The 27,999-nt window shown below is 40.3% G+C and overlaps 1 protein-coding gene across 1 annotated transcript in view; it reads right to left on the reverse strand.

Annotated features, from left to right (window-relative positions):
- Positions 1-576: 576 nt before the first annotated feature.
- sdc2 (syndecan 2) overlaps positions 577-27,999 on the reverse strand; it is a 64,089-nt gene continuing 36,666 nt past the window's right edge. Inside the window, exons 2-5 of the mRNA XM_034705551.1 lie at positions 11,133-11,247; positions 10,191-10,363; positions 7,497-7,626; positions 577-3,006 (exon numbers count right to left, since the gene is read on the reverse strand). Of these exons, the coding sequence (XP_034561442.1) occupies positions 2,843-3,006; positions 7,497-7,626; positions 10,191-10,363; positions 11,133-11,247 (582 nt within the window). The 3' untranslated portion in view covers positions 577-2,842. The remainder of the gene's footprint in view (positions 3,007-7,496; positions 7,627-10,190; positions 10,364-11,132; positions 11,248-27,999) is intronic.

The following is a 27,999-nucleotide window of genomic DNA, read 5'->3' on the forward strand; positions in this document are numbered from 1 at the left end:
GTCTAGACCTGCTATGTTTGTAATAGTGTCTTGAGATAATATTTGTTGCAATTTGGCACCATATAAATAAAGACCCATTGATTGACTTGTAGTTTTAATAAATCAATATAATGTAGTTTGTTATATCTACATTTTTATACCTACCATATCTGTCAGTTAAGAGCCTGCTCTATGAGAAGTTTAGCACTAGCCTAGCATATATACTGGAAACAGAAACACTGATCATGGGACTGTCCAAAGTAAAAAAAAAAGGTTGTCTTTTGACACCTGTAAATCTAACAGTTTGATTTTTTTTTACCTTGTTGGTCTTAGTTTTTCATAAAATTTGAGCAGATTCAAAGCTAGCTTTTATTCTGTTTCAAGTTTTGTGCTAAAGTAAGCTAACGATGACTCTACCTGGAATGAACAGACCGGATGGATTTCATCTCTCAGCCAGAAAGTAAACAGTGTTCTATAATCTGTGTAGTCATACAGTATGCCTCTGGTCTATAAACATCTAAAGGATTTTAAGACTCTATCAACCATAAACTCAAACAATCAGGAAAGACAAAGAGACAAACAAAAAGACAACAGCAGTTGGATATTAGGCCACAATGTTTATTCAGTAGTGTTGTTTCAACTTATAGGTACAATACTGTCAGCTTTTGTAAGACTAAAAAAAAGTTACCATTACAGTCATCCATGCTCACAGAATGCCAGTCAAGTCGTTTACACCTTTCTTATGTGTACAAACCTGCCACATGCTCACCGTGAGCCAGTACATTTCCAAATGGTAGGCACTTTGAAGGTTTAAAACATTTGTGAATATACATTTATATATATTTATATATCTTTCCATATACTAATAAGCAATTGGACTCAAAAGTCAGGTCTCTAATGGAGAAAAAAAAAACTAAGAGGGCAAAAAAAAAAAAAGAGGAAACAACATGATGTGGCCATGGTGGAGGGGGTGATGGGAGTAGAAATACTGTGAGTCTTTGGGTTTTTCAGTATTGTTCAGTACCTTAAGTCCTATGACGAGAAAGGATGATAAAGATGGGGCAAAGAGGATGGAAGTGGACAATAAAGGACCACAGACAGATTGAAGAAAATAACTTCTTGACAGAGGTGTTATTTGTTTAACATGTGACTTCTTCTACTTCACACAACGACACGGCTGAAAAGGCAATTTATAAACCTGCCCGACTATTCTGTCTCCCTTCAGAGCAAGTTCATTTAGTTATAATGTAAAAAAGGAAACCGGAGTAACAGTAACTTCCTTTCATGTGATGTAGCTACGTTATCATTCAGTATAGCTACTTTACTATTCTGTGACAGCCATTTTGTGGCTTTTTAGACTCATTTAGGGATGCAAAATGACATCGAAACAACACCTTTTATAGGTTTTAAACCTGGTAAACAACCTCATCTCTCATCACTTCTGAAATAGTTGAGCTGACCACTAAAAAAAAAGAATAGCCCTCAATGTGACTGCTGTTCAAAGTGTATTCAGTGGTAACACTGAGCCTAAAATTACCTGTGCAGCCTCACCTTTTAAATACCCCTCTCAGAGACTCTAGTTTTTTTTTTAAGGGGGGTCTCTGGTGGTGTTTGCTGCAGAGGTATGTGCTCTGCATGTGGGGACTCAGCCCTGGTGTGTTTGCATCCAAGCAGAAGAAGGCCTTTTAGTTTGCAGATCAACACCAGGACAAAAACAACACCAAGCTACCCGGGTGGTTCCATACAGCCCAAAGAGAGAGCAATGGGGTCAGGGCTGGTCGGGGGTTGAAAACTAAACTGGCGGTGCTCCAATCTGATTAAAAGAGAAGGTGGGAGAGAGGGGGGTAAACAGAGAGATGGGGGAGGAGATGTAAGGGTGAAAGGGTGCTAGCAGAGTTTGGGTGCTGTCAGTAAACTCAGGGGACACATTGGGGTGGGAGGGAGGGAGGAGGCTATGGGCTGAAAACACCCCAAAACACTCAACATACTCGCAAAGCTGCAGGACAGCAGAGGGAAGCCAAAGCAGAGAATGTGCAAGATGTGAACAAGAAGATAGAAAAATGAAAGCAGCAAGACATAAAACAGAAGTGAGATTAATGTTTTTTCTTTGAGCCCTGACACGCTTATTTCTATCTTTTAAAGACCTGAAATCAAAACGCTGTCAAAAAGAAACCTAGAAGATAACAAATGAAAAAAACAAGACTGAGTGACACTCACGTTTGACCGAAGAAAACAAAAAGATGTGAAAGCAAATAATAAACATTGTAACCTGATGGGAGAACATTTACATTGACCATTAACAGCGTTAATATGAAGACAAAAGAGCTTCATCAAAACTACAAAGGCATTTTTTTTTAACATCAGAGAAAAGATAAATTAATGTTATACACCTTTAGAGATCAACATCAGACATGCTAGGACAAAATAAAAAGAAAAAAGGATTGATACAGAATAATTATACTCAATTATTTCCACTTTAAATTGTTTTCTTTACAAATAACAGACTGCTACAGTTAAAAGTAGTCAGCGACTAAAAACAGCTCCTTTTACAGAAGACAGATGCGATTAGTTTCCTCGCCTTTACAGATCCTGTTTTTTTATTTTTCAAATAATACACAAAATGTTTAAATACACTGAGATTCGTCATAAAATGAGAAATGCTTGGTTTTCATTTTTTAAAAAAAGAAGAAAGAAAAGGTCTTAATTACAATACTCTATGCAAAAGCTTTCCTTTATGCTATTTTCCTTACTCAAACACGTTTCATTGTTGGGTGTGAACAGGTTTCATCTGTTGTCATGAACTGTGCTTTCCGACAGTCGCTCTTGATGTGTCGTTCTGATGATGAAGGGCGGGTTCTTTTTTTTATGCATAAAACTCCTTAGTTGGGGCCTTCTGATAGGCTGCTCCGGAGGGTTTCCTCTCTCCCAGGTCGTAGCTGCCCTCATCCTTCTTCCTCATGCGGTAAACCAGGAGGAGGATGAGGAAGATGGCGAACAGGAAGCCGATGACGCCGCCTGCGATAACAGCTGAGGAGAGCAGAGACAGAGAGGACAGGTAAGAATCAGTGCTGAGAAAGTCAAATCAGTGTCTACTGTTTCTCCACAGAGATAGAGGCCTTCAGTTTGAACTCCCCGTGAACAGATCGGCCTTTTTCACTCAGAGACATAGCACTCTGTTTTGTGAAATTACTTTCAACAGAGTTAATTTTAGAAGCCATATCTGTTAAGTCGCAACAAATTTCAATAATAACGCAATCCCCCTGGAAACGATCAAACATGAGGGCTTATAGTCTTCAAACTAAGTGCCATACATCCAGCTGAATGTAGAAACCAAGACACAAAGTCAGACATGTCATCTGGTTCATTTCACCTCCCCTAAATGCGTGTCCTCTTTAAAAGTATGCACTCCATTTAGGGGATATTAAAGGTCTGATCCCTGATTGGTTCACGGCGCCTTGCTGTCCCTAGTGTGCCGGATTCGACACGGCCTGTATTCCAATCAGCCAGCAGCCGATTGGGGTTTTGGATGGTATTGGTTCCATTACTAAACAGTTGGGTGAATAAATCCAAAGTGGACCAGACAAATAAGTCCAGCACGGCTTCAACTAAATCCTTTTCGCTGTTTCCGATGAATCTTACTGCATGACTGAGATATTGACAGCGACACAGACGAACAACCATCCGAAAGGTCGTTCATTGGAGAGGAGTTCTTCAGTTGGATGATTTTAAAGGAGTTAAGTTTTAGGAGCAGGTTTTATTTGAAGACTTTGTAATAAAAGAAAGAGAAAAGTTTTATGACTATATAGAAGAAGTCTAGTCTGAAAGGGGTTTCAACTCTGTAACAGCAGTTTGTCATGTCTTATGTTATAAGTCTATGGAGACGCATTAAGAAAGAAAAGAGTGAACAAACAACACCCTACCAACCCTAACAGTTTCTTGTGTTTCAGTGATAAAGTGTCCCCAAATAAAAACAACAACAAAAGGGTGCTGGAGGTATTTCCCATTTAACCTCAAAAAAAAAAAGTGGGCTCAAAGAAAAAGACAAAATGAAACTTCTAAAAATTATATCTGATCTAGGTCAAGGGTCAAGTGGAAACATTGATGCCTACTGGACCTCTATGGTACCAGCATGGTACGGTATGCCATCAACGCAATCAAGCCAGTAGAAAAAAAGTCACTTTTTTGTTTTCAATACAGTTGGTAACATTTGTCAGCCAATCTTCTTCAATTAATCCATATTGGCTCACATCAAGAGAGAATGATAAGGAATCATTTAACCGCCTTTGCTCACTTTAGCAAGCCATTGTTTGAAATCTTTCCTGCAGTAGCCTAAGATTATGCCACCAAACCTGCACATTTTATCGTTGTCTAAGTGTGGATTGGGTGAAAGAGTAAAGAAAGCAAAATAGAGTTCTAAAACATAAGAACCTTTTCCAAATACAGATCTTAAAGAATGCTGTAGGGCTTCCTTTTAAAGGATATGACCGCTTCACCCAAAAACTCCCACGCATCCGTTATTTAGGTGTCAATGTTAAGTATGCATCCACTATAAGGCGCCACTCGAAGTCAAAAGTTACACCAGAGAGCAAGAGTCAAGAGATTCTCACAACAAACATGGCAACAGTAGAGGAGGCTTTGATTACATATTTGTGAGGCCAGAGGCGAATTTGGGGCACCGTTGGCCTGGCGGTCTAAGCACCAGCCGCATATACTAGAGGCTAGAGTCCTTGTTGCAGTGGTCACGGGTTCAACTCCTGACCTCGGCCATTTTTGCTGCATGTACTCCCCTACTCTCTACTCCCCACATTTCCTGTCTCTCTCCAGCTGTCCTATCCAATATAGGCAAAAATGCCCCCCCCCCCAAAAAAAAAAAACTTTTAAAAAAAGAGGGAAATTCAGAGGTGGGTGCAGCTACATCAATGTATCTTGGATGTTCTGAAGCGAGTGATTTCCAATTCGCTTAAAGAGAAATTTAAATTCTGACTAACCGGCACTCTGAAAACAGTCAAAGTTGAGCACTATCAACCTAACACAGCTTAACACAGGATCATGGAGTCTGCAAGTAGATGATATCAGATTGTTTTATGGAGTTTGGCTAATGTTAGCAGAGTTGGCACCATCAGCCTTCAGGCCTCCTTGCAGGTTAATGCTCTCATGCCATGAATAGGTTACGCAGTGCTGTGGTAGTGTAATTATATACCAGTTTAAACAAACACGCTATGTATAACTTCATCTCTACTTTCTAGATCAAAATTGTGTCGCGCTATGATATGCCATCCGTCCTTGTTTACATCGTGGCTGTGGAGCATTTTATCTTTAAGGCATTAGCCGTTAGCCGTTGTGGCAATGCTGTTTGTGTTTAATAAGCTCACACAATCTTTCCTCCAAACGTTCCACCATTTTCCCAAGTATTCTTCTTTGTTGTGTTTTGTTGGTCTTAGATGAAACCAAAAGACCAGAAGAGGTAAAACATCAGGGGAATTCTGAGTAAAATCCAGCAGGGCTGAGTTAAGAATCCTCCAGCTCTGACCCTGACTCTGCTCTCTAACACTCATAACTCACCACATGGGCTTCTTTCATTCTCCCTCCCAATTATGCCCGTGTGAGGTTCTTTATAGCTTCCTAATCTGCTTAGGTTCCTCCTGGTGCTGCAGTTGGGCCTCTGTTCCACTTTAGGTTTCCACATGTTGACTGGCCCCACAGCCCCATGGGTAAAGATCCTGGCAGACACCCTTGCCGCTAAGCTCCAAGATGCAGTAACGCAATACAGAGTGAATAAATGAAAATTAGATTATGGGCAATTATTTTTATGGAAGTCTTACGGGAGATGAAGATTAATGGCTATAATCTAGAGGAAGGAAAGGAGAGTGAAGTAGAGGAGGCAGAGAGTTCAGGTAGCTGACTGTGATACAGGTATGGTTTATAAATTTACATTTTTCCGGTCTAATTCAAAGACTTCTCTGAGAAACGCTCTTTGTCGTTCTTGGTCCTAGAACAGTGTTCAAAGATAAAAGAGGAATATCAGCAGGAGAGAGATGTAAGCTGAGTTCTTATTAAACTGAAGCCGTCTTGATTCGTCCTTGTTAAAGTCGTTTCTGCACATTGCCAACACCAGATGGATATCACAACAAAGTGAAAACGAGGTGCCAATCAATGTTTGCCTCAGACACGCCAGAAAAACAGAAACCAGACAGAAGAGTGATTCTGAGTCCGATGATTTCCTCTCCTTCTTCTTTCATGTATTCAAAGTGAGAAACACATCAGAAACACCCACAATGCTGTGAACTCTACAAGGTCCCTCAGAGGGAAGCAGATGGGGTTTATTAAAAGTAATTATTTTGAGAAGTGGATCAGGTGGGAGACATTATGGAACATATTTCTGAGACTGAAGATTGTGTGTTCACTACAAATATGCCAACGCGCTGTAACGTATGAGGAGTGGAGAAACTTTTGATGAGAAATTAATGAAACACTTTGAAAACGCTGCAAATACTTTTAGAGGAGCACTTTTCAGTAATACAGTATTACAGAGAAGGGTTGGCAGTCTGGTAAAATGCTGTCTTGTTGAGGGCTAGATGAAATGATTGACTCCAATTCCAGTAGAAGATGAGAGTGGGTTAGCTTAGCCTAGCTTAGCATAAAGAGTAGATTGCTTTTCACTATGGTTCCCCTCATCTCCACAATCAGATTGGTAATCAGATTTAGATACACTTTTTGTCATACTGGTTAAAATGATCTTTATGTCCTGATGGCAATCAATACATGATGTGTTCCTAAAAAAGAGTGAAAAAAACCTGCTATCTACAGCCAGAGTAAACCTGGGAAAACACCAACCAATCACCGTTTTTTGGCTCCCCAAGTTTTAAACCAATCAAATCCCATCCAGCCGTTCTGCCCTCCTCCTGCGCGTACATTTCCCTGGCGTGCACTCCTCCGAGTCCCCGTCTCCTGCCTCTACTTCCCCTGACTCTATTTACTGCCCCTCTCGCTCGTCCTCAGGCCTGTCCCCTCTGACCTGATGAGGTGCTTTGCTCAGGACTGTAGTCCGGATCAGAGTATAAAAAGCTCTCACCAACAAGCATGTTTTCTCTCTCTCTTCTTTTTTTTTTTAAGTTATATTTTTTGGCCTTTTTGCCTTTATGTGATAGGATAGCTGAAGAAAGACAGGAAATGTGGGGAGTAGAGAGAGGGGGAAGACATGCAGGAAATGGTCGACCGGCCGAGAATCGAACCGGCGACCCCTGCGACGAGGACTGTAGCCTCTGTATGTGGGGCGCTTAGACCGCTAGGCCACCAGCGCCCCTCTCCTTCTCTTCTTAACTAACTCACAGTGACAAAGCGCTTATCCAAAACAAGGCTCTAAGATAGTCTTCATCATATCAGCACTCAAATGAACAGAAGAGATGAAAACCTGATGCAAAATTCCCAGATATAAAAGTACCACATGTAACACACAGAACCAATAAAAACATATTCTCTCTTTGTGTTGATGTATTATATTTCAAACAGACACATACCTGCCAACACTTCTGTCCTCTGGAAGAGGTTTTCGGTGCGGACCTCGACAGCCTCCTGGGGTGAGCCGGGGGCGCTGGTCGTACTGGTCAGCTGGTTCCTCAGCGTGTCCTCTGTAACTGGCACAGGTGCCTAAATAAGGAGAAGGATGGAAGGAGGGGAGAGAAGGAAAATATGAGTTTGTTCTTCTTCTTTCCTTTACTTATGTCTTATCTGTATGTTAACATGACTTCTCAGGTGTTTCAGTACTCTCAGGAATTCAGATTTAAGTCAGTGGGCTTTATTGTTTCTGGATGGGATTTGAATAAGCCCCGAATCTCGTCTCATGTCTAAAGATAAACAAGCAACTGATGAGCTTAGCATAGCTCTAGTGGCCCAGACTAGGTTTAGACTTCCAGGGGAAATCCGCCTGGGATGCCATTTCTCCTTGCTCTGTGTATCACTTACTTTAACTCTACCTGTCCCATTAAAGTTACTAATCATAGACCTTTCTGGAGTCCCTGAGCTCCCTTGTCCCGTAGGTTCCTTTGAGTCGCTGCCGTAGACAGCCTACAACTACTACTATCCGTCTCACCACTATCATCTCTCTCTCTTCATCTCCTTCTATCCCTCTTTCCAACCCTAACAGTCTCAGCAGATATCTGTCCAACATGAGTCTGGTTCTGCTTGAGGATTCTGCCTGTTAAAGGAAGTTTGCCCTTGCTGCTGTAACTTGCTAAATACTGGGAGGTGCAATGCTCATGGTGGATTAAGATGAGATCAGATGGAGTCCTGTCTGTAAGATGGAACTGGATCTTATCCTGTCTTGATGTTGGTCTTTGTTAATAATATAGCAGAGTACGGTCTAGACCTGCTATGTTTTTAAAGTGTCTTGGGATTACATTTGCTGGGATTTGGCGCTATATAAATAAAGATCGATTGATTGATGGCTTGATAGTGGACTGTAGCCTCTGTACCAACTTCTGCTCACCAGGACCTGAACAGCTTTCTTTTTAATGTGGTTTTAGCTTGTTCAATGTGTAAAAACTGCTACATAATAATGCTATCCAAAGCTATCTATTTAAAGCTATCCAATGTAAAAATGTACAACAAGTATCTTAGTGAACTTCTATCATGAAGTGGTTCTCCAACACTTCCCTTTATTCCACATAAAAGTAGATCTAGTCCAAAAAGGAGAACAGGGAACAAAATGGAACCTGGCCAGTGAACCTATAGAGGCTGACGAGAGAGAAAAGTGGAACACATCCAGATTGACCAAGAAGATTAGCGCAAGGCTCAGGAAAAGTAGGCAATGAAAGCAGAGCCAGAGACCCTGAGGTTTCTCTGAGTCAAGGAAAAAGAGCGGAGTACCCAGAATGGATCCGGGCCTTTGTATCCTTTACTTTTTCCAAACACACCAGAGAGAGGAGCAAAGGACAAGAATGGAACTGAGCCAGTACATTTGGCTAAAGGAGAAGTGGAAGAGGGAAAAATGGAATGGGGCCAGGTATGCTTGGCTTATGGGGTAGAGACCTTAAAGATTAATCCCAAACAGATGTAGTATCCAGTCCAGAACAGCAAGAGTGCAACACAGACGTGAGATCCAGGATGGTTCCAGAGTATGTGATTACGTCCCAGAGAGATGTAATCCTCCATAATTTGCAATGGAGCAAAAACATTGAGAATTGATGTGAGCACTTGATCTCTATCCTGAAAGCAACCTCACAGCTTCTGGTATTAACGGGGATTTAGTGACATTTTGGGTCATTTAAAAAAAAAAAAAACTGAGTGAGGTCTGGATTGTTGCAAAGGAGAGATCAGAACTTTCATGGGTGTTGTAATACAAAATGTGCAGATAATATAAAAAAATTACGCCAATGTGAAAGTAAAAAAACCGTGCAATTTGTGTCATAACTTGTTCGATTTGACGATAATAATACAACAACTTTTGTATAAATAATGGACGTAGTATCCCTGACGTCACCCATCTGTTTCTGAAGCGCTGTTTTGAAGCCAGTCGTCAGTGGGAGCCATATTGGAAATGTTGAACTCAACCTAACTACTGTTGAGCTAGTGTGAGGTAAAGAGGTGGGACTTTAGCCTCCTCGCTAACAGCTACAGCGTTCCCGCCTGTCAATAAAGTCAGCTGTGCCTCTCATAATGGAAAACGTGTAATCTTAATATTTTTTAAAATGTATGCGTTATGAAAAAATGCATCCCCCCTACAGTGTGTGCCGATTGAGAAATTAGCCATCCAGGCTACACTCGTTTTTTGAACCAGGATGTAAACGTGTTTATTTCTGCTTTTTTAAATTGGTGTGTATGTGGTTTCAGGTACTTCAGGAGCCAGCCTCAAACGGACACTCGAGAAACTGCAGTTTTTAACACTTCCGCATTGACTTCAATTCTCGTGGCCAAAGGTTGACGCTTGGTTGGCACACTGTAGCTGTTTGGAGGCTAACCCCACGTCTTTCAATCCTAATGGATCTTCAATCAGTCAATTGTAAGTTAGGTTGAATCAGCATTTCCAAAATTGGGACTATCATTGGGCTACAAAACACCTCTTCAGAAACCAATGGGTGACCTCACTGAGACTGTGTCCATGTTTCATACAGTCTGTGGTTTAAAAAGGACAGATTGTGCCTCATCTATATATAATACAACAACATTTCTTCTAACCGTATATGTAAACATATCAGTCAGGCTGTAGTCCTTACCTCTGTTCTGAGAGGTTTCCTGGGTGTGTTGCTTCTGGCCCTTTCTGTAACCGTGGCTGTCTCCACCCTGGGGGTGAAATCTTTGGTGGAGTCCTGGGTGGGTTCTGCTGCTTTGGGCTCTATATAAACCATACTGACAGTGGCTGCTTCCTCCACCCCTTCATCACCTCCACCTGGGGGAACAAAGGGGAGGGTAAAAAAAATATTGCTCTGTTAAAAGGCAGTGTGTAAAACATCTACTTGATCATATTTCACTGATTGTAAAATGCAGAGAGAAATATAAGTATCATGTTGTCTTTACGTATGTGCAAGAAATGTAAATGTAAGCTTGCATGTGATCAATATTTCATGCCCACAGCTATGTAGTTTGTCTTACTTAAATTCACTCTATGGATTTAATTGTAATATATTATTTACAGGCTAAATCTCCTGTTGAATATAGAGTGGCAGAACAGAGTAATAGGCCACCTATACAGTATTGGAAAGGCTATTGATCACAGTCCTGTCTCCTTTCACCTAGAATAACCTTTTCCCACTGCAGTTAAACAACTCTCTCAGAGAGAATAGTCACTGTGACAAAGGAATGAGCATTGTAATGGTGCTTGAAGCGAGTAGAGGAGAAGAGGTAATAAAAAAGACATGTAAAATATGAACACCTGCCCACGGCAGTGTGGGTGACAAGGTAATCTCAATTCAAATCAAGAGAAAGAAAGAAGGAAAGGACCAGTGGAGGAAAGTAGAGACAGAGGAAAAAGGAGCAGTAAATTGAAAGGAGGAAGAAAGTGAAGGAACAACTTGAGGCTGCTAGTGAAAGATAGAAAAATTTGGTGTTTATAAAACTTATCTGCAGCAAACTGACAAATGAATCCAGAATGCCTCTGTGTAATTGTCTGCTGAGCTTGCAAGTCTAGCAGCGTATAGGTGAGTGTTAATGTGGTTTACCTGAGCCAGACCCCGAGTTAAAGTCATCATCGTCTTCAGGGTAGTAGCCTCCTGAGCCTGTGTCATCCAGGTACAAGTCATCAGTCTGAGAGGACGTCTTGGCAGCTTCTGCTATCTGCAAGACAACAAGATAACATGACTTTGAGGACTCATGTGGGCATTGCTACTTTATAGTCTGTGTGAAGAGTTTCATTCTGCATCATATCAAAGCAGCAAAGTGCAGAGCTGTTTAAACACAGCACACATTCACTCTGCAAGCATTTAGATTTTATTTTAGCCTTTAAATCATTTAATGCCGCCCCCTGTGCTGTGAGTCGGTGATTATTCCTTTAATTGGCAAACATAAAATCCTCTTGGGTGGCAATTCAAAGCTCATATCATTAGTTCACAGTAAACAGCACAAATCTTTGCTAAATGTTCCATTATGAAAGCACTATGTCCGTTTAGGTAACAATCTTTCTCTTGGATCTGCTATAAAGTAGGAATTAGTGCATGGTGCAGACACTAATGTTCAGCTGAGTGTTGGTCTCAGAGAGGGCTGGTATCAACACATCACACTGTGTTTTACCTCGAAGCTTTAAGGGCTTCCTCTCAAGCAAGACGAAGAGTCAGCTCTGTGAGGCTGCACTTAGGCACAGCAGTGTTTTGGACAAAGTGTTAACTTAAGTCATAAGATTGGAAGTTCAGAGATTTCCACACTGACAATCAATGCAGCTGCAGTTGAGCTTTTTAACTTGATAAAAACACAAAACTTGATGAAATCTGTCAGAAAAGTTGGGAAATCATCAAAGTCCCTAGAACTTATCCTCTGGGCACCAAGAAAATCTCTGCTAAATTTAATCGCAACCCACCCAGTAGTTGTTGAGATATTTCACTAAACACAATGCTAATGACTCCTAATGTCTTGTCCCTGTCTTTTTCTCTCTGGTGCCACCATGAATTAAAGATCTGCCCCCTGGAGAGCATGAATGATAGAGCTAAACTTTATGGCAATCCATCCTGTAGTCATCCAGATATTTATACCAATAAACCCAATACTAATGTCTTTGGTGATCCCCTGACTTTTGCTTTATGGTGTAACCATGTGGTTAAGATGTATCCTCTGGGAAGCATGATTAAGGTGTGTAAGTTCATGACAATCCATCCTATAGTTGCTGAGATATTTCACCAAACATAATCGAATGACTTTCATGATCCCTCGATTTTTGCTCTATAGTGTAACCATGTCATTAAGATGTATCCTCTGGGGTGCATAAATCGCGGTGTGTAAATTATTAACAATCCATTCTGTAGTTGCCAAGATATTTATCCAAACACAAACTTGTACCTTTCATGAACCCTCGTTTTTTGCCTTACAGTGTAACCATAAGGTTTTGATGTATCCTCCGGTGAGCATGAATTAAGGTGTGTAAATTCATAATAATCCATCCTGTAGTTATTGAGATGTTTAACCAAACAAGAACTAATGCCTTTGGTGATCCCTTGACTTTTGCCGTGTAGTGCCACTGTGAAGTTTGCATTTATCCTCTAGGGAGCATGATTGACCTTGCCATACTTCATGACAATCCATCCTTTAGCTTTTGGAATATCTCGTTTAAAAATATATATGGCAAATTCCATGGTGGTGTAGGAGGAAAAGTCAGGGAATCACCAGAAATATTTGGGATCTACCCACTTGGGAGCATGAAAGAATCCTTTAAATTCCATTTAGATATATCAGTCTGGGTTAGGGGCCAAGGAGTGACCAGCAGACTGTTGACTGCACATCACACTGCTTAAATGGCTAAAAACAACTCCCCAATTTACAAAGTTTAATTTAAATGAAGCGCTATCGTACAGGTGACTGTCCAATCAGAACATGTTAGCCCTCCTGCTGCTTTGCTGTCTGGACAACAAACCTAAGTGGTGGGAATGTTTGTGTTCCAGCTTAATGGAGTTATTGGCTTACAGGACCACAGTTTCACAGAGCCTGTTTGTTTAAAAAGCAGCACCTCACATGGTGTGTGTTGAGGTTTAATGAGAAAGAAGATAAGAAAATGGAGCTTTCACACTAATTGACTTGCAGAGCCAGATGTATGTGGGATGCATACTTTCAGCTGATATACAAATGTGTGTGTACACTTTTAAGTAACTATTTATGTGTTCTGTTATGTATGTGACTGGAATAGCTACAAACGCATCCATGGCAACCTCTATTCAACCCCTATTCACCAATCTGTGGTCAGCTGTTCTGCCTCCTTTACTGATAGGCCTGCTTTAGAAATAGAGTACAAAAGAGAGACCCCACAATATATCATCCCTGTGTGGCTATAGCACCCATTAAGCTGGTTGCTACAGCTCCAGGTCTGCTCTGAGGGTTCTGTACTGATAAATACGAGACTAAATGAAGTTGAATTAAAGGAAATAATCAATTGGCTTGGGAGGAAATAAGTGCTACATTGTTAATGGGAAAAATTGGCATGATGCTGCGCCTGAGAATAAAAGGCAAGGGGAAATAATCCTCCACTAATGCTGGTGCTAGCGAATCATTGTTCAGACTGCTGTGCATGACTGTTATATAGATGATCTAAATCAAGTCATTTTCCAAGCAATAAACGGTTTGTGTGATGATTTGAGCATATGTTGTTTTTGTTTCTCTGTGGGACATGTTATGTTAAGTGAATCTCATGTTCAAGCCTGTGTTTTCTGTGTTTCCACTTGCTACAATTTCCCCATGGCCCATACGAGGATAAAAAGTCAGCAAGCCTTGTGCATACTGTAATAACTATTTTATGATAGTGGCATCTTAAGGTTGTTTGTCTTATAAGCAGCCGTCCAAAATCAAAACATTTCCACTTTGCAGAGATCAGAAACAGCAAATTTGCTGGAACATGCTTGTGGCAATTTTGCTTGATGAATCACCGGTATGTGACTGATATGTTGCTGAGCTGATGCAGATATTAGCCGGTCACAGACTTATCTGTATTGGCATTCATGTTTTCAGGATGCAAAATCATGCAAAAAGATGCTGAAGGTGATCTCGCAATTGTTGCATCAAGTCACAAAACATGTGTATACTCAACAGCTGACTGTGCTCTCAGCATTGTTTGCAAAGCATCACAGCTAAGCAGATACATGTTAGCGAATATTCATTCACTTAGTAAAAATCGAAGAGCTACTGCAAATATATTCTCATTTTAAAAGTACAATTTCTCATCAGTTTTCACCGGTGACTGGTTGTAATATGGTGTTCCCGCCAGATGGTGGCTATAGAGCGTCTTAAAGATGTTTGCTAACCACGTTAAGTAACAGAAGAAGAATGCTACCTGTCTTAAATAGCAAAAGAAGAAGAAAACATTAGCGACTGTCACAGCAATTTTCTCCGTTTCTGAATATCATACCACTACACATGTATTTCCAGAGATTGAGTGTGGCCGTAAAATGTAAACATACACGCCACGCCATGCCACAGAGACACCGACATGAAGATCGAGACAGACGCTGTCTGTGCCTGGTACTAGCAGGCACAGACAGTCCTGCTGATGCTTAACACTACTGCCACACAAAGGGGCCGTTAACTGGGAGGTCTGTGTGTGTGTGTCTGTGTGTGTGTGTGTGTGTGTGTGTGTGTGTGTGGTGGGGGGTGGGATTAATCGAATAATCGCCTAATAGATGCCAATGATTATCGGTTATTTGTCTTGAAATGCACATCCCTGATTAATGTCCACACTAGAATAGAAAGACAATATACTTAAGTAATATATTCTGTAAAAAGTTATCACAAAAGCTGACACAGCGTTATTTTGGAGTGTGCAAATTTCAACACACCTGTGGATGAAGGTAAATCAGAGTTTAAAGGTGACATATTATGCTCTTTTTCATCAAAATATATTGGTCTAAGAGGTCCCCAAAACATGTCTTTAACATTGCTCAAAAAAACACTTCAGATTTTGGCATGCCTGTAAACCCCTCTTTTTCAGCCCTGCTCAGAACAGGCTGTTTTCTATGTCTGTGTTTTTAAATGAGAATGAGCTTTCTGACCACACCCCCTCAGGAAAACGATGTGCCCTCGGCTGTCCAGCACGTTTATCTAATGTCTACATGTTGGCTGAATATACACGGCTGCTCACAGACCCGCGTTACTTCAACCCTCAGAATTTGATCCAGAATCTGATCCTGACGGAGAGGCGCCTGCAGCAGGACCTTTCTGAACGATTGGTCACAGATTTTGTGTTTCTTGTTGTATTATTTGTAAGTATGTCGATGTCTGTCTTGGTACACAGCTACGAACATGTAGCTATGTGGCTATGCTAACTAGCGCTAGCACTTTTCCATGAAAAATAAACATCATCCACTAGATCTTCAAATCTGCAGACGTGGGGAGTAAAACTGACATTTGTGTTTATTAAAACGGCCTACAACTATCATGCCTCCCTCCTAAGCTCCTTGTTAGCACACACGTGTGCAGGTAATATAAAAACGGAGGAGGGGTTGAGTTGTATTTTATACAGTCTATGGGCTGAACAAGCTCCGAGCTCTGACTTCCGTTACAGACCGGATGTCGTTGTGACGTATGAAAAACACTGAAAACTGAAATGGCTCGTTTCAGCACACATTTACAGAAAGGTGGACAAATCAGAACAGGGGCAGAATTAATTTTTTTCATTTTCGGGGGGTTTGTAGACATGCCAGGGACACATATTTCGGGTAGAGAACCATTAAAAAGTCGATTTTGCATGATATGTCACCTTTAAGCTTGCTAAATGGATGTCATTAGGCAGGCTAGTCAACACCGTGAAAGACCCGGGTCTAAGGGACGTCATCTTGGTGGCATGTCGTGACCAGTCACAGGCCTTACCATCACAGAGGAAAATAGTTTCATGCATACAGGACCTGTTTGAAACAGGTAATGGAACCAAAGTGGAACTCCTGAAAAGCGCAAGTGCTGCTGCATTATCCAGGGATCCCTGGACGACAGTGAGAATTCAGAATTAACTACACGGGTAAGGACTGCTTTATTTTGTAATACGCACTAAAAACTAGTTAATCAATTAAATAACTTAAAATTCAGCACTAAAAGTAATAACAAATAACCAACCAGAATATCTCTAACTAGCATCCCTGCTGCATCTCAGCATTACCAATTACACCCAGCATTTCTAACAATGAGAGTGTTCAGAACCACTTTCAAGTCATTGTATATGCATATGTGTGTGTTTTTGTGTGGAGTCATGAAAGAGAAGCCTGACACTCTCCATAACAAAGAAGCAGGGAGTACACACAGCTTACAACAGCATAAAAGACAGAGGAAAGAAAGACAGAGGCGAGATGAAACAGAACAATGCATATCTCCATCTCCTCTCTCAACTGGCTCTGACTTTTCAGAGAAAGGCCTTTCACCACCGAGCCGCCTGATCAAAGACTGAATTTGTTCAAAGCAACTTTATCTTAACCTTTCTTGCCTTCTTCTCCTCCAAACACAACCCCCTCCGCTCCCCTCCTTCGACTACAACAGCCGGCTAACTGATTCATCGGTGCATGCGGTCTGCAGGTCTTTATGCACAGGCGATGTGAGCACAATGAACCGAAAGGAGGCAGGCCACAGATCAAACTGTGACAAAGGCCACTAATGAGATAGAGGCCACACACACAGGCATGCATGACTAGACATGTTTTACAAATGTATGCAAGCATTCATTGATTCATTGATTATACATATACACACACATTGGAGGGAGAAATTGAGCATATAAAAAGACAACACACAGAGACATGCATGGAAACATGTGAAGAAATGCAGAGATTTGAACCCTCTGAGGCAATTAAATTCAGACAATATAATAGTAATACTAACACTTTCACCTGATACGTTAAATGAATGAATGGATAAGTAATAAAAATCGTAAGGCTCAAAGTGTTTGGGATGAAAGAAAAGCACTTGAATCAATGGTTCATGTTATTACTGATTCATCTGGTTACAGGTGTTTGATTATTTATTCATCGTATATGTCAACAAACCCATAACTCAAAACTAAAAGATTCACATTACTACTAAAGAAGAAGAAAGCCTGAAAATACTCACGTTAAAGAGGCTGCAGCCATGACATTTTCACTCACTAGACTTTAATCAGAATAAATGCTTCCCTAAAGCCTCTATACAACACCAGTCTGTTTGCTTATGAAACACAGCTCATAACTATTTAAATTAAAAACCCATTTCAGGTTATAAACAGGCTACATTACACCCCGAGGGGAAGAAGGTGAGAACATGTAAATGTTCACACAAACAGCAGCTGTGTGTATCTGACAGGAAGTCAAAAACGAGACATGTTAGTGGTAATGGAGGGAAATGAAATCGAGGTTTTGAAAGATGAGAGTAACTTAGATGAGGGTAGCTTCGGCTAGCATAAGAACTACAGACTAGCTAGGTTTGCTTTGTTGTAAAAGACAACAAAATCTACCTATCAGTACTGCGCTAACACTCACCATTAAACATATTTTGCTTGTTTTCCAGAAACTAAAAGCCTGACTAGGGACAGGAGTTTGAAACTAGCCATAGCTATAATCTCTATATGCAAAGCATCAGTTACTACAGCTGTTTGCAACAGGCAGAAGTTGTACTATGTAATTTGCATTGTCCCTTTCAAATAAACAATATAAATTAATTAATTAAAGCTCAAAATATTGTTGTTTGAAAATGTTAAAGTGCTTTGTCATCCTTAATTCAGCATCTACTGTTTCCAGTTATTGTACTATGAGCTAAGCTAGCTAGCGCCATCCATTTACTATGGATTGGGGATGTGCATGTTTAGCAACTAAATATTTAAACGTTGTCACTCTCGCTAGTTAGCCTCACAGTAAACGCCCAGCACCGCTTGAGGCCGAGCTGAATCTATGTTTTTAAGTAACACTCTTCCTCAAAGTGAAACCGAATGAACTGAAATGTCAGATGAACCTTTCCTTTAACAACGACAGCGAGGGCAAATCAAACCGAGAGATATGCTCCCTTTCAGATGACCACTGAGATACACAAGTGTGTACAAAGGCCTCTGACTCCTCTGTATCTTCATGTTTCACCAGTTTGCAAAAAAAAAGAGCTTAAATTAGAGCTTTTCAACTGAACAAGCTACACAGCGACAACAAATCAGTCCAGATCAGAGCGGAGGAAATGGTCTGTTCAACCTTGATAAACTTCACTCACTTTATCTGACCGCAGGGACACAGCAAGCATGTGTGTCTGCTGCTGTACACAATTTAAACTTGATAAAGCTGTCTCTTTTTCTATCGCTAAAACACACACATGCGTGTGTGCAGACACAAACGTTCTGATAAACTTTACTCTCTCTATCAACCCAGTGACATTTACAGGTAGTCTCTGCTTCCAGGTCTTATCACTGATTCAGAGCTGAACCAGACATCAATCTGTACACAAGTAAAGCAAAGAGGACAGAGAAACAGTTAGCTGTTAGACGCAACCTTGAGGGAGTCAAACTAGTGAATGTTTGCTTCACTGTGGAATGGTTTCTAATGTAAAGAGCAATAGAAAGAAAATTACTCCTTGTTAAAAGATTGACCATTATTGCACAAGTAAAAAGGTTAAGTTGCTGAATGTGATATTTTAACAACAGTTTCTGAATCCCATCATGAAATAGCAAAAGTAGTACAAACTCTCTCTCATTAGAAACCAAAAGAAGAGCTCTTTGCTCACTGTCTGAGTTTTAAATCATTAAATCTGAGTTATAATCTGGTTAAATGGTTCTCTGCAGTCGTGAAATAAAAACTTGAAGACCTGCAGCCTTTTATGATCGAATTCTTTGTTGTAAACCATTTTCATAGCAGCCAAAAATCAATTTTATGGATCCATTTATTTATGTTATACTGTTACTTAAGTTAACAGAGATTTCTGAAGGCTTACTGAGTTCTTTTATGGATATTTAGATAATGATGGAGGAGAAAAGGATGTTAAAGGTTGCTGAAAAGGCTACACAGTTCAGTCTAGGTGGAGTTTATGAGGTCTTTCTGTCGAAAGTAATGGCGGCTCTTCTCTCTACGCTTGCATTCACAGTAGAACCTCTCTGACATGTAAATCAATTATGATCCACAGCAATTGATGATAAACTATTTGTGCACATATAATTGCATTTGCATATTGCAAAGCAGTCATAAGGTCATAATAATACTGCACTATCAAACACAGTTAGTCCTCTAGGAATAAACTGCATCCCAGGCAAACTCAGCCACATTCAGCTGCTCTTTAAATGAAGCTCAACTTTCCCCTGGTCCTGATCTGACGAGTGTCATTCTTCAGCTCAGCTCAGGCAGCACACCTTACAGTGGGCTAAAAAAAGACCATGCTTCACAGAGAAGAGGCCTTGGGGCAACGTGGCAGAGGGAGGAAGAGACACACATAAATGTTGCTGAGTAACAGTCTGAGTGGAATATACAATCTGTGTACGCGGAAGGCAGCAAAGACGACAAAGAAAGAAGGTCACACGTATGAAAACACATCCACTTTGTGTTAATAGTGTCTAAGCTGCTGCTGGTTATGTGCCAGGTTTCTTGGGATAAGTTCATACAGATATAAACCCCCTCATTAGAAAAAATCACAGTGTGGTTATTGATGAGAGGGAGCCCACTTTGTCTTTAACCTCTAGTGCCTTTTCATCACTGAAAAAACAACAAAAAACTAATTAGACTTCTCTCTGAGAACTAGTTAGTCTACCGAAGTCTGTGATTGGAGCAGCTTCCTTAGCAACAGTCTGTTCTTCATAACAACGGTCTGTTATGGAGAAATAGCAGAGTGTTGCCACAATGTTTACAGATTTAGAGTGCTTATGGGAATCTACTTTTTGCCACAGTGTCAACAGACAGAAATGAAATGCCAGGATTGATTTGACATGATATGTGTGATCAAGTCGTCCCCAGCATCCTTTATTGAGAATCACTCACCATTATTATGTTTTTTTTTTTGACCACTCACATTCAAGTATTAAACACAGCCTGGCATTAAAACAACAAAGCAAATGCTAACGCAGCTTCTGGCACTTCTTTGAATGCAATACTCTGCTTTTTCAACTTTCAATACGTCGATAATCTGCACGTGTGTAAGATTTGAATAACAAATCATCCAAATTTATGAAAATAAAATAAATCTTTCACTTCTTCCTGTAACACTTTATCTTAGCATTAACTTGTATTCTGTAATTGTTACTTGTGGTACCTGTCCAGCATAAGATAAGACTCAAATTAGAACAGGTTTCTGCAACTGAGTAACATATTTTTCTATTTTTAGAAATTGGAACCCATAACAAAAAACACCTTAGACTTTGACTCATGAGACTGTTTTCTAAGCTGTGTGGTAGTCTCACTTGTCTTTGGTCTGGCCTTGCTGGAACTATTTAATTCTATTCATCATTAGTGAGGATCTCACTTGTACAGTCGCACTCAAGGACACAATTGCTCGAACGCACACACCCAGACACACAAAAAAGACCCTCATTTGGACACCTTAACAAGCGGATCCGACATTGTCTGTCCAGACGACGGTGAAAGGGAGAGCGACAAAGACACAGAGAGAGCGAGGGAGAACAAGAAGGAGGACGAGCTGACATAATGAGCTAGTGGCTTGCAATGTTAGCCCTCTATTAGCTGTGAGAAGAGCTGCTGTAACTGGCATCTCTGCCCGCTAATGAACTGATAAACTGGTGGGAGGGAAGCCCGACACTGTCCATCAGTCTCATCATGTGTCTGTCTGTCCGTCTGGTTGACCTTTAGACACAGAGAAGACAGAAGGAAATGTAAACTAAGACTGGGTGAGACATAGATGATAGAGGAGGCAGAGAAGTAGGGATTGAGGAGCGGAGAGTGGGAGATAAAAGAGATGTGAAGAGGGACAAAAAGAAGAGGAAAGAGAGGAGGAGGAGGGGGGGGGGGGGGCACCAGTGCAGACAATCCTGCAGCCTGGAGGTTGCTCTGCTAAAAGCCTGTCAGAACCACCATGCACATGCCTGGCAGGTCTTTAAAAAGCTCTGGATCTTCCCTACAGTATGTGTGTGTGACAGTGGAGTGTTTGCATCCCTCTCTCCTTTCTAAAAAGAGATGGATGGAGGGGAGGAAAATAGAGTCATCTGAAGTAACCCTGGGCTCCTGACTTCCTCCTGTGTACACACCGCTCTCACTTCTAACACAACAAATATTAGCATAACTCCAAGCCAGGCCAGGGGAAATGGCGTTCCTCAAAGGAATGCACACACACACACACTTGAGCATCTGCGTGTCCATGAAAGCACCCATGGGACACTCGTATGTGCCAGCACAGACACACACAAACACACACGAGCCCTTATCCAGCTCTCACATCTCAGAGGCGTGAGACGAATACACAGACGCACATCACAGAGGGACTTCAGAGCGGGGGAAAAAAAGATGGGAACAAGTGCACGGAGGCTGGCAGACAGACTGCATCTCAGATCCTCCTTCATCAGCCGGCTGCTGTCTCTGCTTCTTAACTGTTTCCTTAAGACTACCTCTGAGCTGCAGGAAGCTTAGAAAGCAGCATCCCTGTATGCTCTCCAAGTACACTAAATTCATGTAAAGAGGCATTTATATTTAATAGGAATGTCTGCAAACATGCTTACGCTATTCTTAGATTGCAATAAAGAAGCCTTCACTCTTTGTGCAAACGAAGCTCTTGAGTTCAGTTTGAAGAGTGATTCAACAAAAGCTCTTTTTAATGATTCATCATTTGAGTCTTTTGTTATGCAAACATTCCCGTGCTCTACTTTCTTAAAGGAATAACTCAATGTTACTGCAGTGTTTCCCTGAGTTAGATAAGAGGAGATATGCCACCCTCATATCTCTTTATAGAGACTTTTTAGCATTTAGAAGCAGTGCATGTGCATTTAGTACACAGTGTTGTTGAAAGCACATGTTAGTGTTAAGTAGTAGAAAAGTACAAAAACATCTGCTCGTTGACTGTGTAAAACACGGGCGGCACGCCAGCTCCACTGAAGTGAAGCCAAAAGTTTCAGAGCTCCCCTGATTACCAGCTGCAGTATCGATCATATACTACCACCACTACTACTACTATCCATCTTATCACTATCCTCTCTCTCTCTCTCTCTCTCTCTCTCTCTCTCTCACTTGCTAAATACTGCGAGATGCTCTGCTCATGGTGGATTAAGATGAGATCAGACTGAGTCCTGTCATAAGGGGGGGACTGGATCTTATCCTGTCTTGGTGTTGGGTCTGTTAATAATTTAACATAGAGTACGATATAGACCTGCAATGTTTGTAAAAGCGTCTTGAGATAACGTCTGTTGTGATTTGGCGCTATACAAATAAAGATTGATTGATGGATTGATATAATCCGCCTCCCTCATTTTAACTAAATGGGGCATTGGTCAAACTTTAAAATTATAATACACATCAAATAAATATTTTTACAACATGCTTCCTGTCACAGCAGCTCATTCTTAGCATGCTTATTTATGTACAAGTGTTCATTTTGCAGTTTAATCCGCTGTTTGATGCTAAAATGAGGGGATGTTATCTCCTGATTGACAGCTCTGTTGACAAATGCGTGCTCCTGCAGTGATTGTTAGCCAGAAAGAATGAAGAGCAGACAAGAGATGTTGAACTTTCCAGTGTCTGCTACAAATCTGATCTGCTGTGGATTCTATCAACATAAGAGATCTTTGACGTTAAAATGGTGAGCTAATGGTGTGCTTTGGTTAGTGGAAATGGTAAAGTATTAGTCCTGTTGCTCTATGAGAAGCCAGATTACTTCAGTGCATGCCTTAGCCCCCCAAAAGTGTCAACAGCACAATATGTCAGCTTGCTGTGAGGTGGTATTTCGGCTTCACTTCTTTTACAATGGGAGGAGATGGAGGCACACCCTCCATGTTTATGTACAGTCAATGCTTCTCCTGTGGACACCAATGAGTGGAGGCTGGGGTAAAAACTAGTGACGAATTATAATCTCAAAGTAATGATGTAAAAATAATTAGAGTCTGACTGTTGGTAAATGTTGGACATTAAAGGGATAGTTCGGTTTTACTGAAGTGGAGTTGTATGAGGTACTTACTGGTAGTAATGTGTTACCCATAGGAGACGCAGTTAGGCTCAGCTACCAAATCGTGAAACCAGCCAGAGACTGGGCTTTTACATCACTGCAGATAGGGTCATTTGTAACATGTAAATGAGCTCATTTTAACCCTTTAACTTCTGTGCTTTTTATCAGTTTCTACTGCCAGTTTCTCAATAACGAATGAAGCTCCACGAGCGAAGCTGACCGGCAAACCCTGGGTAATGCGTTTACTATTAGTAAGCTCCTCATACAGCTCCACTTCAAAACAAACAAAGAAGCATCCCTTCATAAACAGTTCATTTGCTGTTAAATCGACTCATTGCTGCATTACAGAAGCCATGTTTTATAAACCAATCTAATCCCGCTCTGTTTGAAATGTCAGACAGAGTACTCGAAAGTCTAAATAGTCTTGTTTAGCTAAATGTGCTGCTTTTCCGTCTTTAACTTCACTCTAAATTGAACATCCTTCAAGCACACACGCAACCTGAAGATGTTACTTTGACTAAATAATTCATCATCAGCACAAACATTCGTTTAACATGCTGCACTCAGCTTCTAAATCACCACACAGGCACGCTCACAGCTCTCTTTGCCTCTGTAACGAGCATCACCTTTTACAATTATCAAGGTGTTCTGTTTGAATGCTGCAACAGCGTTTTGTTGTTTTCTTTTGAGGGAAATCAGTTCTCATTATTTCAACCAGGAAAATATCTGAATAAGTGTTGAACTCAACAATAAGAGGAGGCGGTGTGAAAGAGAGACAGAAGCTGTTAATCCCTTATTAACAAAGTTCTTAAAGGTGGCAGATCAGCCTGCTGGCTTTCACTTTATCTCTTCTCAGCCTGCCACAGATCCATACACACGGTCAATACAGCAACAGAGGCAGGATGTGTGTGCTACCGAACTCTTTCTCCCTTCTTCCTCCCTCCTGACCTGGGCTTCAGCTCTCACAACAGACAGGATACATGTGCAGAAAAGAGGAGGCAGGTGGGCCGAGAGGGGCATCAGGACTGTCCTCCTACTGAGACTGGCTGGACTAGAAGAAGTGAGAGCCAAAAAGTCTGCAATGAACCGGCATGATTTTTTATCCTGTTCCTAAATGTAGCAGACAGTCTCCCAGATGACTGATCCTGCATGTCTGAGTTATTGCCTCCCATTTAAATTCAACTTAGTTTCCTGTTCAAGTTTGACAAGTGACTCAACTTGAAGAATAAAGAGAGACTTCATGCTCCATCTGAATCTAGAGGCAGTTTATTTTTTATGTTGAAAATATCCAATGACTTGCACTTGGAGCACTTTTGATGATATGAGGATGTTATAAAAATCACAGGACAAGGGCCATGTTAAGAAAACATGAAAGTCATTTATTTACAAGAATAAACTTACGACTATTGAGCTCTAATTTTATGAAAAAGAGGAGGTTATTGCAGGCTATAGTTAATCTAAATGTAAAATAACATATAGGAGGACATTCAAAGAGCAGCCAGCCGCCTGCACTGAAATGAAGAACATGGATCATCTTGTGAAGTTATACTACAGAGCTGAGCACAAACAGAGGTTGCAGAGGCTGCTATCAAAACGTACAGCTGGAACGTATCCCTATGAAAGGCTGTAACTTAACAAGATGCACCACATTCCTAATTTAGATGCTTGTGGCTGGCTGCTGTTCAATTATTCCCCTTCAAAATAAGATTACTAAACTTAAGCTATAAGTAGAAATTATAACTTTATTCGTACAAAATCGGTCTCATGAATGTATAACTTCACTTTTGTGTAATTACCACTTAAATATAGTAAATATATAACTGTATTATTAAAAAAACTTTATTCTCATAATAAAGCTGCTTTTTTCTGCAATTTACTTTAATGTCGTAAATTTGCACGTCTTTACGTTTACCACTTTATTCTTGTAATAATATGACTATAATATAATGTCATAATCACAACTTTATTTGACTAATATATTGTTTATAATGATTTATTCTTGCAAATGTATGACTTTATTCTAGTAAATTTGACTGATCTTGCAATGTTTCAGCTTCACTTTTGTAATACTTCGACTTTTCTGCATCTCTTTTTTATTCCGACTTCATTCTTGAAAAACTAAAACTTTTTTTTTTAACATAAAACCACAACTCTATTTCTGTCTTCCTTAATATAGCCCTTACCCTCTGAAGTGACTTTTTATGTACTTTTTACGCACTTAATTAAAAACTTGCTGAGTCGGCTTTGATGCTAGCTGTCTGATTGAGCCCTGGAAGGACAACTTTACTATCAGGCTAACTGTACTACATGTGCATCAAAATGCATGTGCATCAAAATGAATGTGCACCCAATAATTCAAAGTCTAACTGCTTTACGATATCTCCAAAAACTATGGTTGTGCATTCTTTTTTAATTGGAGTCACAAAGTTTTCTCAATGAAATGACAATAGAGGAATTTACCCTTTTGCTTGAAACAACCTTTTTTCCCAGAACCATAGCTGAGATATTAAAAATGTATACATTTTATACAAACCTAGGTTTATCTAACTATCTGAAACTCTGTTTTTAAGTTGAGTAAATTATTTCAAGAAGAAGAACCTTCAGACGGCATTTTAAAGTGGTTTAAAAACAACTCCCTCCTAGCATGCATCTCTTATGTGACTGGCTGATCTTCCCAGATGCTCAGAGAAGTGGACACCAGAAGAGAAAGACAGAAAAAAACGAATCCAAGAGAGTTTGGCACAAATTGGCTTCCCTGAAATCATGCAGCAGTGGCCGTCAACAGCTGCAGCCTTCATGCAAGAAGAATGAAGAACAGCTGGAACTTAGTTGGTGTTATTAGAGACAAAAAAACAGAGTGGGAGTTTATTAAATTTGTCCCACAAACACCTGCTGATAACCGAGCAAACTGGCAGCAGAGACATTGTTTGGATAGCAGAAATAAAAGACAGGAAGTAACAACCTCCTACAAGACTTAAGGAGAGGCTTCCCCAACTGTAACTCCAACAACACGGCCAAAAAAAGGTTCCAGTGTGTGTGTGTGTGCCTGCTTTTGTGCTCTTTGAACCCACTCTAACTTTTATTGCCCTCCCAGGGATCATAATAAGGAACTAATTGATAGTCTTTGAGCCGCGGGCTGAGGAGAGGGGGAGTTCCTGCAGGAAGTCAACACAAATCAAACTCTCCCTGAGCCCTTAAGGTCTGGAGCGACTCCAGCTGAGTTGTGGTTGGTAACAGTCGCCGCGTGCATGTGTGCGTGTGTGTGTGTGTGTGTGTGTGTGTGTGTGTGTGTGTGTGTGTGTGTGTGTGTGTGTGTGTGTGTGTGTGTGTGTTTGTGTGTGTTTGTGCGTGTGGGTGGTTAGGAAAGAGACAGACAGAGGGCAGAGAGAGGAAATGTGAACGAGTGTGACTGAGATAAAGAAAGAGCAATAGTCTGGGCCTGACATTTACTGTGTACTTCTGGAAGTCGCCTCCCCGTTTAACCGCATTAGTTTCTGCTTTTGACCCTGAACGGAGGAGAGTACAAACACTACAGCTAAATGTCAACATCCTACCTATCCACGTGAACGTATTTATGTCCCGCTAAAACATGCCACTAACTTTATACCATGTCATTATACCACACATTATTTTTTACTCTTTATGCTGATATTAGATATTCCTATTTAATGCCTGATACCTCGCCTGACACCTACCGTGCTGCAGGAGTGATATGAATAGAAAGCCAAATTTAATACCCAAATGTAGTATGTGTGAATCCAGAGCTGGGCGATATTGGAAAAATATGTTATCACGATAACATTTTTCATGTCAGTCGATATTGATAATTAGCACAATAAATGTCAAATCATTATTTCATTCAAATTTAAAGGGAGATTTTTGGTCCTGAGTAAAAGTTGAAGAAACCAGATGATTTTTTAGCTTATATCTGGATTTAGTTTTCTTCTTCTTCTGTTAATGTCAGGTAGCAACTAGTGTTTAAGGCACATTAGCGCCCCCTCTCTTTCCAGTCATTGGGGGGTGTAATTACAGGCGTAAATATATATTAAATTTGTATCAAACAATATATATATATATATATATATATATATATATATATATAATGAGAAAAATGATATCACAATATTCATCGTTATCGAATTATTGCCCAGCCCTATATGAAACACTTTATTCTGATTGGTCAAAACCTCATAATGATGGTTATTAATTCTGAATAGCAAGAGCTATGCTAGGGACAATCTGATCCCACACGTCCCACAAATAATATCATTCCCCTGAAAGGAGTCTTTTAAATCCTTTTAAATTTATATCCTGTTGACAATGTGGCAAAAGCGTTATTTTCTGACAGCATCCATACATTTTAAATAAATTAATTTATCATACTTGGTGTCATCTTGTTTGCATCTTTAGTTGGTAGGCAGGTAATATATTAATTCTTGCATAATCAATCGCTTCTGTGATTAGTCTAATTAATAAATAAATAAGTAAATAAATAAATGAATAAATAAATACATCAGTATTTGTTTGAAACTATTTTATAACCAGCTAAAAAATCCTCACAGGAGCCTTACTGTTACGTGTCCTGCGATAACTTTTTATTTAGTGCCATCTAAATAAAATTGATTGATTACAGATTCCATCCAATAACAGATTTACAAAGGAAACATCCGTGATAAACACAACATGCAGTAAACACAAATGACAGCTGTGGAGAAATTTGTGACAAGTTATTTTCTCTGAGATGTTCCTTTTTTTTCTTTGGCTCAAACATTCCACAATCTGATGAAATCTAATCCTGACGCTTTTCATTTTCTC

The sequence above is a fragment of the Notolabrus celidotus genome, chromosome 16 (genome assembly GCF_009762535.1).
Source record: "Notolabrus celidotus isolate fNotCel1 chromosome 16, fNotCel1.pri, whole genome shotgun sequence".
NCBI lineage: Eukaryota > Metazoa > Chordata > Actinopteri > Labriformes > Labridae > Notolabrus > Notolabrus celidotus.